At 37.0% G+C, this 11,328-nt stretch overlaps 1 protein-coding gene across 3 annotated transcripts in view; it reads right to left on the reverse strand.

Moving 5' to 3' along the window:
• The window catches only part of LOC107223683 (beta-1-syntrophin), a 243,491-nt gene extending 233,718 nt beyond the window's left edge, over positions 1-9,773 (reverse strand). For all 3 annotated transcript variants that reach the window (XM_015663447.2, XM_046738054.1, XM_046738053.1), the window contains exons 1-2: positions 9,335-9,773; positions 5,306-5,852 (exon numbers count right to left, since the gene is read on the reverse strand). In XM_015663447.2, coding sequence (XP_015518933.2) covers positions 5,306-5,852; positions 9,335-9,436 — 649 coding nt within the window. In that variant the 5' untranslated portion in view covers positions 9,437-9,773. The remainder of the gene's footprint in view (positions 1-5,305; positions 5,853-9,334) is intronic.
• Positions 9,774-11,328: the final 1,555 nt, after the last annotated feature.

Below are 11,328 nucleotides of genomic sequence, written 5' to 3' on the forward strand. Positions count from 1 at the left end.
ATATGGAGACTAATTAAACGACCTTACAATTAATTTTTATTACCGCGCACACAGGTTCGATCGTTCGTTAAAGCAAATGAATCGAAACAGGGAGCAAGAGGAAAAAAGCAGAGAACAAAACCCAAGGGAGAAGAAAAAGTATGGAAGAATAAGGAAAACTAATAAATCTATGTCGGGGATTTCATTCGTACATTTTTTGTTCTGTTTTTTTCTTCATCAAATTAAGCCAAATCGCTGTAAATTCAGTTTCCACACAGATTTTCTTCCGTAAAACCATTATTCACCTATATTCGTGCGATATTTTTTTCAAGCCTCAGAAACCAGCCGATTTTTAAATGTTGCGGAAAGTTGCAGCTGTAAGAATTTCAATCGACCCATTTTCGAAAATTCATCCCAAGCAAATTCAATTATTTTAATATATACGTATTCTGTTTAGTGCAAGATTTGAAAACTGACGAAACCTAAGATTTTTCAAATATTCTCGAAAATATAACGAGTAAGGAAAAATATCAGTTCACTCTTACTCCGAAAATCAATTTTTCGTTATTTTGACTGTAATTTTCTTTATGAAATTAGACAATACGTATTTATAACGCAATAAACGTCCACATTTCAAAATCATACACGTGTACGAAGAGAAATTCAATTTCGCTATAAAAAATAACTCAAATGTAAGTACAATAATATTGTTAATTTTTTCTTTTTCAATTTTGCGTGCGCAAAACTTTCGAAACGAATATTTCACTATTCTTCTTCATTGTTCAACAATTTCCTAAGTACAATAATATAAGGCCTACGATTTGAGAACTAAAAATGTGAAAACAAATTTTAATTTCTAATTGAAAACAATGATACAAAGAAAAAAAAAAAAAAAATTCCATCGGATCTGAAATTGACAATCACGGCAAGACTTTCACTAATCAGATCACGAATTGTGTGTAAAGATAATTTCCAACAATGTTCCGTAACCTTTTAATATTAATATTTTATTAATTTTTCTCTCTTCTTTTATCATTATTTCGAATTTCTCGAAATCGTAGAAGCACTTTTGCAGAATTCTCTCGGTACAGGCATGCATAATTGACGCGGGATGTGCGTGCGTGCGATGAATGATATGACAAGATCGAGCGTGACGAGAGAATTACAAAAGATGAATAAGGACACAACAAGCTACACGATGCAACGGCGAGTAGGAGGAGGAGGAGGAGGAGGAGAAAGGCCGTGGCTATGGCGTGATGACGAGCAATTAACAATTAAGTATCGGTACCACAGTGTTAAACTATGCACGATGCGATGGTATAACAGTTATACGTAACATTTACGAGAGAGAGTGAGGGAGGGAGGGAGGGAGGGGGAGACCGTCATGTTACCCTTAATTATAGTCGGCGACGAGTTAGAGACACGACGTCGCGACGATGATGACAAAACGACGAGCAGCTGGGGCGTCAAACGGCCGTCGACGAAACGCGACGAGCACTTCGTCATTAAAAAATAAAAGAACACGAGGCAAAGGAAAGAGAGAAGCGAAAAGGGAAGAAAGGAACAAAAAAAAGATAAAAGCAACGGAAATTTTCCAAGCTGTTGTTTACCTTCGCGCAATTTGTAGATACGATAATATTTTATCTTCAACATTTTGAAAAATTTTCCGTGTAATTATACTTTCTTCTGTTCGGTGAATATAAATTTAATTAATATGAAAACCGACAAGCTGAGATTAATTCATAGTTGTGATTGCTGATGTCACAGTTATTGATTATCTTCATTTTTATCTATCGTAGCCAAAAAATATATTTTTATAGGCGGCAAAGTGGAAAATTAGTGTTACGTAGCTGTAACCTGATCGAAAAATCAACGAGTACGTTGAGTTGATATTCATTTTTTTTTTATCATCATCGTCACTCGTGCCGTACTTTTTTTCAAACGTAACGATAATTCGATGTTTATGCAAAAGTGAATTTATGTCAAGATTCGATTTAGCCGAAAAACAAAATGTATTATCATCCAGACAAACAAATACAATCACAATAAATTGTAGTATTTTATCTGTAATCGTATAAAACAGTAAGTTGCTTGCATAATATCAATATTACACGAATTTTCTATTAACTTTAAACAGAACGAAATTTTTCTCAAACTTCGCGACTTGTATAACGCATCGAAGATAACATCTACACATATTCACATATATATTCCATTCCCTATACTTTGAACCACTGATCACCGTATAACATAGTTTCGCATCGGAGCATTAAGTCACGCTATTATATACACCTTCGCTTTGTATACATATATATATATAGTAGCTATAATACAGTTAATGAGATCTGAATTAGACTCACGATTTGAGGTCGTGCGATGGTGGTAAAAATCCCTCACGTACAGTTTATGTATATATATATATACACACACGAGATATAAGTTACATACATATGTGAGGTATTCGGGGCACGAAGAAAAGCATATTAGGCAAAAGTCAAAGCAAACCAAGGTAACAAACAACTGGAGGCTTTTCTTCCGTTTGCACACACGTATTACAAGGGAGACGTGTTACTTTTTGAAAGTATGAGCTTAAAAGCAATGCGCGTGAACATATATGTGTACACTAGTTTGTTGATAAATTTGAGACCACGTTGTAGGTAATCGTTAGTTTTTATAATTACCAATTATTCGAAAAATTAGGTGGTAGCTTGTCGGATCGCAATTTCTATAACAACTTTTGTTGCCTACGCTTCTCCGATAGCGTATCGATTTTTTTGAAATTTTTACCAACCAATAAATTATAACCCAAGAATCTTTTTGGAGAACATACCACTTTTTGACGTAATTTTGAATAATATTTGGACAATGTATGAAATATGATTGATTGAAACCGGGTGAAAACCAACAATTTTTTACGAAGCTTGATTACGAGTTTAAATTTGAAGCTGATTAAAAAATTGTAGAATTTCACTGACGCGTCTCCTTAAACTATACGCTAATATTGCGCGGTATTGTACAGTCGAGGTTTGTCACCCGTGAAATAAGTTTGCTTTGGTATATCAATTTAACTAACGGTGTAGTAGGTAAAAAAAAATAAAAAAATTAATAGTCAAAATTGGTAATAAAATTCTCTAAAAAATTACAGCAAGTGAAATGGTGATCAATGAAATCAATCAACTTTCTATGAAAATTTCCCAAAGAATTTAGGAAACTTCTGTAAAAGTTACGAAACTTTCGAAATGCTACGTCGTGTCTTCTTATGAGGATGGAAGCTTCCGCGTAACGAGTTTAGAATTGAATTTACTTGCAAACGAACTCCCTTAAATTCATAAAACTTGAATATCCACTCGTTCTCATTAAAACCGTTCGACGAGATTTTTTTGATTTTTTTTTTTTTTGCAAGAATTTCGGTATCATCTTCCGCACCAAAGGTGTTGAACCTCTTTAAGTTCTGGGACTGGTGCTTTCGTACCAGTTAATTACTCGTGTCCAAGAATTCTTTTTCCGTGGACAGTAACACGATAAATAATAAAATCAATCCAGTTAGATCGGAAACTAAGTTTCTCCTTACATTCTGACTTCTGATAATAAACGAATTTTGATCAATCGGGTGTATTCGGCCTCAAGTTCATCATTTCGCTATACTTTTGCATAGCTTACAAATTAGTTTCATTGACTCCTCGAAACCTCGTTATTACAGCTGATCTCAAAATTCCAAGCAACACACACAAAATCGGAAGAATATTGGACGAATGAATTAGAACAAATGAAAAATAAGGTTGAAGTTAGCAACGTTATCCTAACGACGCATATTCGTAAAGATGAAGCCGATATTTTACAAAACGAGAATTTTCCAAATCTGAGTAAACAGTGTGAAAGAGTAAAACAATATAGATACTTATATTTTGAAAAATTCAACTTTTATCCATCAAATTCCCTCCAAAACTGCGCAATATTTATTTGTTCCTGGCGATTCGTAACGTTACTTACATTGGTATGAAGAAAAAAAAATCAATCAAGCACACTTCCGTGTCGTAGTGGCAATGGAATAGCGAAACAATGATTACACAGGTCTGCGTTTTTTTCCCCCAAAGTTCTTTTACCGGAGCGTTAATATTCGTGAGAGTAATCCTGAATGTAATATAAAACGATATTCATATGATATACACCGCGTCACATTCATCAGCAGATTTAGCTGAAACTGTGTTTAAATGGAAAATGTGTGCAAACTACAGGTTGAACGAAATAAAACCACCTATATCTAAAGCTTCGATTACACCGGTCAACGGTGGTTTTGTTGCCTTTGATATTTGAACAGCCTTATTATTAGTAAGATTTGATGTCAACTACCCTAGGAATAAACGGAGTTATTTGAAACTGGTTCTAGTTATTTATTTCATCAACATTTTTATGTATGACTTAAAAAAGCAATATTTAGATGAAAAATTCATTTTTTATTTAATATCTAAGGTTGATCAGAAAAAAAATACTGCCCAAATAGCTAATAATAGGAAAAAAAAATTTTTTGCTACCCTGAGTTTTTCTGTGAATTTTGGTGTTTGAGAACGTAAAGTTTAGAATCCCCCCCCCCCCCCCCCCCCCCCCCCTCTCCTATAATACTACAATAATATAAAAACTAACGCAATCCTAATATAAAGTGAACTTGGAATCTCATATTACACCCAAAGTTTTTACAGTTGCTTAATATTTCTTGGATTTTTTACGGTGCCTAAGAATTTCGAAACAACAGTTCTGAAGGAATTACAGACATTTATTTCTGAGACTGTCACGCACATCCTAAAAGTGTGCATCTTCGTACCAACGAAGTAAGCGTGAATTTACTAGATTACCCGTTTGAAAGATATAAAAATACTTATTTCAATGGAGTTATTTTGAAAAAAAAAGTTCCGCTTTTCTTCGACTTTCACGGCTACGAATTATTGAGTATAAAAAATCAACTCCGGGTTCCTTGTTGAGAGAATTTAATGCCCTGCAAGAATATGCGTGAAAAATTATTCCATCTCAAACGGTTCAAAGGTCATAGAATTTTTAACGAAGCAAAATTTTCTCGCGCGTAATTCAAACGTAAAATTTCAAATGGTCAGCGACACCTTCCAAAATTGAGCAAAAAAAATTTTCCCCAACGGTACAATTGTTTCTTCTCAATAAACGGGTTCCTTTCAAGACCACAAGTTCGATAGGTTAGTTTTTTTTTTTTTTTGGCTCACCCTAACAAACAAGCACAAGTATTCGGAAAAGTTTTATTTTCGTTACGTCAACGTAACCAACTCCAACCTCGAAAGGCGAAAACGTGACTTCCGCTCACCTTCAAGCTCGACGACCTTTCCGGCGCGCTTCAGAGCTTTGACGGCCTCGTCGTGAGTCGCTTCCCTGAGGTCCTCGCCGTTGACGGCGAGTATGGCGTCGCCGACGTAGAGTTGCTCGGTGGCGTCCGCGGCCATGCCCTTGAATATCTTCGATATAAGAATGGGCATCTTGTTCTCCTTGCCGCCCTTTATCGATATGCCGAGCCCGTTGTTGTCGCTCTTTACGACGCGTACGACGCGTTTCTGGTTAGCAACGCTGTCCGGTACGTCGGGATCGTTCAGACTGTCTATGTTGTTGTTGTTTATGTTGCCATTGAGGGAACTCGCGTTCTCGCAGCTCTCGTCGAGCGTTATACTCAGGTAATCGTCCTCCAACGACACGAACACTCTGTACCACTGACCCCGCACCTGCGTCTCCATCACCCCCGCTCTTCCCACCCCCGCACCGACGCCCGAACTTCCGGTCACAACCCCCTGACCGCCCCCGCCGCTTCCCGCGCTGTTCAACTCAACCATTTCGATTTCCTCGAATGTCTGCTGGACCCGCTAAACACGAAAAAAAAGATTCAACGCATTACCGACCGTCGGTAAAAACGCAAAAAAGGGTTATGCTGCTCATTGTCGATCTAACTGTCGTGTTAAATCTTCGAAATTGTGATTCTCGTTTTTTACCTTTCCGGTACATGAGTTTCAATTTTTTCAAATAAAGATACTGTACTTTTTTTGCTGATCGAAATTGTGACGAATTATGAACAGGGTCAATTTAAACGGTATGAGAAATTTTAGGGCGTTGGTATTGCTCGTGGGAAAAAAGTTATACCCTCAATTGTTTTTTTCGGTGTGGTTTTACAGTACTGAGAGAACCACCGCGTGTCATCGACATTTGAGGTTAGATACATCTCGATTTATCCACGACGTTGCAGCTCGTGCAGTGGTTCTCATGCCGCTGTGAAAAACCGTATCGAAAACAGAAAACAATCGAGGATATAAAATTGCGCCCACGGTCAATACGCCCTGCAATTTCGTACCGTAAAGATTTCAAACCGCAGCTATATATTGCATTATCTACACCGATCGACGAATCTATTTACGAAATATTTGAATAAATTGCCTTCGGTAGATTATTATGCTTCGTATCAATTCTTTTGGTGAACTGGATAATAGATACACAGAATATTATTTATACACGTAGGTACATGTAATACGATTCGTATTCGATATTCCAATTTGTATGTTTAGTGTATAACTTGTGTGTTAATTTTTGTATCTTTTGAGGTTAAAAAAGCATACGTGATAATTATTAAAAATATATAAAAATTATTTTAAAAAATCACGAACCGGAAAAACAATTTTAACGACTCCACACAGAATAAGCATCTTATATATAGCGTAAACTTTACTTGCGAATGCAATTATAAGAATTTAAGGTCAGATGTTCGGTTTATATAAAGGTATAGGTGAAAGTTCATGAATATAAAAGGCACGATTTAAAAAAATTATGATAAAAGTAGTGAAAAATATTGACGGCAACGAGATAGAAAGGTATAGGTGTATTGAAGTAAATGCGAAAAACGAAAAAGGAAGTGGAGAGAAAAGAAAAGACAAGAGATTGGTGTGTAGGTATATGGGGCATTCCGTGACATCTCGATCAAGATTCTACGTCGATGTCTCAGATTGACTTTATAGTTTTTTCGTATAAAAGTACACGACGAAAAACGCGATTGTAATTTTTTTTTTAGAATTTCCGACCCAGCGTATCTGAATTATGATTTAAAAATTTGAAAAAGCAGAAACCCCACTTTCTAAAATCTGAAAAATCTTGTAAAATGTAACAAAATTTTTGACACCTATTAAAAGTTGGAGATTTCATAACGTCGAGAAATGAATAATAAAAATGAAAAAAAAAATACTGCTATTACATTGCATTTTCGACACAAGAATTGACGTACAAGCTCATTATAATATCTCTCCGAGTAGATATTTTCCGGATTTTTTATGAATTTGTTCAGATTTTCGATAGTTAAGTTTGTTTTTCAAGTTTTTAAATTATACTTCAGATACGCTGGGTCGAAAAATTCTGAAAAAAATTGCGATCGCGTTTTTCGTCGTGTACTTCCATAGAAAAAAATTATAAAGCCAATCTGAGGCATCGAAGTAGAATCTTGATCGACATGTCATGGAATGCCCCGTATACATATACATGAATACACGAGAGAAAGAAAAATGTAAGAGAGGGGATGAGAGTTTCCCAAGGAGGTAACGAACCGACCAACGAGTTTTCGAACGAATTGAACGAACGCTGCTGCCCGCCACGTGCGCTGCTGGCTTCTGTTGCCTGATGATGCTGCGTCACTGCTTGCAGAAAACTTCACCCTCGATACGTATATACGTGTACAATTGTACATACTGCGCATAGGATAAAAGAAAGAAAATAAAACCAACGTGGAAGAAAAACAAAAATCCAAAAATCCCCGCGTAAATCTTGCGACGAAATAAGCGTGAGAGAATTAAGAGAAGAGAAGAGGCAAAAAAAAAAAGAAGCAGAAGGAAAATAGAAAAAAACGTGGGACGAAAGAGAACAAACGAGATATAATTGAACGAATTAGAACGCGGATAGAATCATTTAGTGCAAATAACTGTATATAAAGTATAATAGTTGTACAATTGCTAACTTCACGAATGTTAGGAGAATTACATACGTACAGGGTGTACAGTTATTCAGCGAAAAAAACTATTTTTCAGACAAATGTCAGAGGATGATACATAAATAATCATACAGTTTTCGGCGATTTCTTGTACATCTTGTACAATAATATATTGAAAAAAACCGGAACCCGATTTATTGCGACAGATTTTCATATGAGCTTTTTAAATTGACTAACAACAGCTGACAGTAAGAAGAATTCTATTTTTCCGTCAGTTTGAAAAAACAAACAAACGGAGAATAAGAATAAAAATACAAAAAAGTAACCGAACTATTTATAAGATAAAAGAGTCTAATTAGAAAACTAACGAACCTCCGTACATAATCTTCCCCCTCATTTGTCAAAGTTAACACTCTCATTATATTATACCGGAGTCCCCTTAAATTCCTGCGTGACAACTATCTAACACACCTATATACACAGGTATATTGTACACGTGTGTGTGCCTCGCAGGTATAATTAAAACTTTTCCGGTTATATTTCGTACAACGGTGGCGATGTGTTTGCCATTGAAATTGAGTCGTCAACAATTATTTGCTACTTGGAAACACTGAATTCAGCAATTAGTTACAAAATTTATACATCATACAATCAGCATGCTGCTGTTTAACGCTGAATTGAACCGATCGTTAATTCGCAATATAAAAGAGCAGGATATTTCACAAACAAGAATAAAGTTCTGGTAAATTAACTCGAGTTATGTAATTCACCGGATTTCAACTAGATATATATATATATACGCGTGTACGTATAATAGGTACATACATACATTGCGTGAAAAACGTATATGAAACTGCAGCTAAAACGAAAGGTGAACGTAAGGCATACACAATATATAATGAAATATAATACGTATCGACATAAAATATACGTGAAAAAAGAAAGAAAAGTGGAGATAAAAAAATCCTATCACCGACAATTAGAATGAAATAAGAATAAATGTTACAACAACAATAATAACAACAACGACAATAATAATAATAATAATGATAAATAATAATAACTCAATTACCTCGTACAAGAAAAAAAGGCAACGTTATTACCAACGTAAGTTACTGAGATCGATTCGTTATGCAACCGGGCAAACTTAATCAAGGACACAACTATGTAACGATGCGTGTGATATAATAAAAATAACGTGTTTAATGTACGTGTAGTTCAAAGTGTTGGTATTCGTGTAAGGTTTTTTTGCTTTTTCACTCTTTTTTTTCCTCCTCGTTGTCTAATCTTTCGCAAATTTATAACCCTTTCTCACTAATCTGCAATGTAATACGATATTGATTATACGTGAATAGTGATATTTTGTTAATTATTATATATTACCGATTTATGGGCGTGTATTGGCATATATATGACGTTCTTGTCGATTAGCCTATTTGAATTTTCGTAAAAATGTTCTCTTTCTCCCTTCTGTTGTTCAATCATTCGTGCATAGTTTTTGTCCAATTTTTCGAAAAACCCGCCGGTTCTCTGATTCTACGTCACCACTCTTCAATCAAGTACACGGGGTATTACGAAATTCGAGGCTGAGAGAAAAAACTGATTACTGCTAATCCATGACTACAAGAGGCGAACAAGAATTAACGATAATTCTTCATTCACTTGCCACGATTACCCTTGTTGTTGTTGTTATTATTATTATTATTGCTATTTTTATCGTTACGATCTATGTTGTTGATTTCTTTTCTTCTTCTTTCACAGGAAATTGAGGCAAAGTGCAGTGTCAGCGACATTTCGGTAATAACAAACTCCAGTCGTCGGATTCCGGCTACCGCAGACACAATAATTATTACGCCGAATATCCGTGTCCGGAGTCTCGCAATAATTTATTTATAAATATTGTGAGAGTTACTCAATTGCACATTTCAAGCAGAATAACGAATCAATCCTCGTCTTAGATTCACTCCGCAATGACCCGCAATTACTATTATTCTTTCGAGGCTAAAATGCGCCACCGCACGCTACGAATTATTTCTACTACAATGATAAACTTTGAAGGATGGCGACGCACCGATTCGTTCTTAGGAATCAATCAATTAACAGTAATTTTGCAGATATAAAACTTGGAAAAGAAAGGCGAGCGAGAAAATAGATTGAGAAAAATAAAAGAACGCGAACGCGTTTTTCACCTGTTTACTTATTCACCATCCGTCTATCTTGTTTTCGACTTCTAGCTTCTAGCTTCTAGCTTCGTTTATCTCAGTTCCCCGTAGTTTCCTTTCCACCTTTAACCAAAACTGTGACGATAAGAATTGCCGATAATAACGGAGAGCTCGGTACGCGTCCGGCTATCAACGATCAACGTGTTTGTTACAAAACAATCGACGATCAGGGGCTAACTTCAAGGCGTCCGAACCCGGCAGCCCGACAACTGAGCATCGCCGACCGTTCGAAATTCCCCGATATCCCTGGTTTTGGCGGGCTTTAAGTTTCTCACACACCGTCCGAAGCACTTCACGAACTTGCACACACACACACTCACAGGCCTTTTTCACAAGAAAAAAAAAAAATAAACACACTCGGCGCTGTTAATCGCCGACTTTCACTCGTCGCCGACTTCGCGTTGTTTACCACTTGCCACTCGGCCGCGCCGATCCGTTCCTAATCCCAGTTTACAACACGCCTCGGACGAGTTCGGGCGATTCTGAGAGGCCGGTTTACTCACTACACGGGAGAATTCCACTCGAGCATCGCTCAACGCGTTTAAAGTAACCGCGACGCAAAATCGCCGCCCAAACGAATGACAACCGAACACGTTTCACCGACGCGATCAGCGCCAGACTGAGCCGGAATCTCGAGGGCGGCACGAGCTACCGGCGTTCGAATCGCTCGTTACCCGCCGGTGAACCCGACGCCGAATACCGGCGACCCTCGACGCCAGCGACCCTCGCGGATCGTATCCGCACTTGTTGCGCCGCGCTGTCTCTCTCGCACCCCCCTCCCTCTCGACACCTTCCACCTTTCGACGTCCCCCCTCCTTTGCCGCTCGCTATCGACTCGACCTAACGGCTTTTTCGAACTTCCCGCCCCCAAAATTCCACACCAGGGTTTTTACACCGGAGGTGATAGGAATGCGACTGCTCACAGTCACGGATTTAATCAAGACGTGTAATTCGTAGTTTACAGTTTTCTAATGCACGGAGAAACGAGATCGTTCCAAACTTAGCGAAATTATATCATTTTCAATTAGTAGTCGGCCAAGGAGTTCGGAAAATTCGATGAAGCGATTGATATACTTACATACATCAGATTCTCGATTACCGATTAGGCAAGATGACGGGTTACGATTTAACAAAATTTTAAATCAATTTATTATT

Source organism: Neodiprion lecontei, chromosome 4 (assembly GCF_021901455.1).
Source record: "Neodiprion lecontei isolate iyNeoLeco1 chromosome 4, iyNeoLeco1.1, whole genome shotgun sequence".
Classification (NCBI taxonomy): domain Eukaryota; kingdom Metazoa; phylum Arthropoda; class Insecta; order Hymenoptera; family Diprionidae; genus Neodiprion; species Neodiprion lecontei.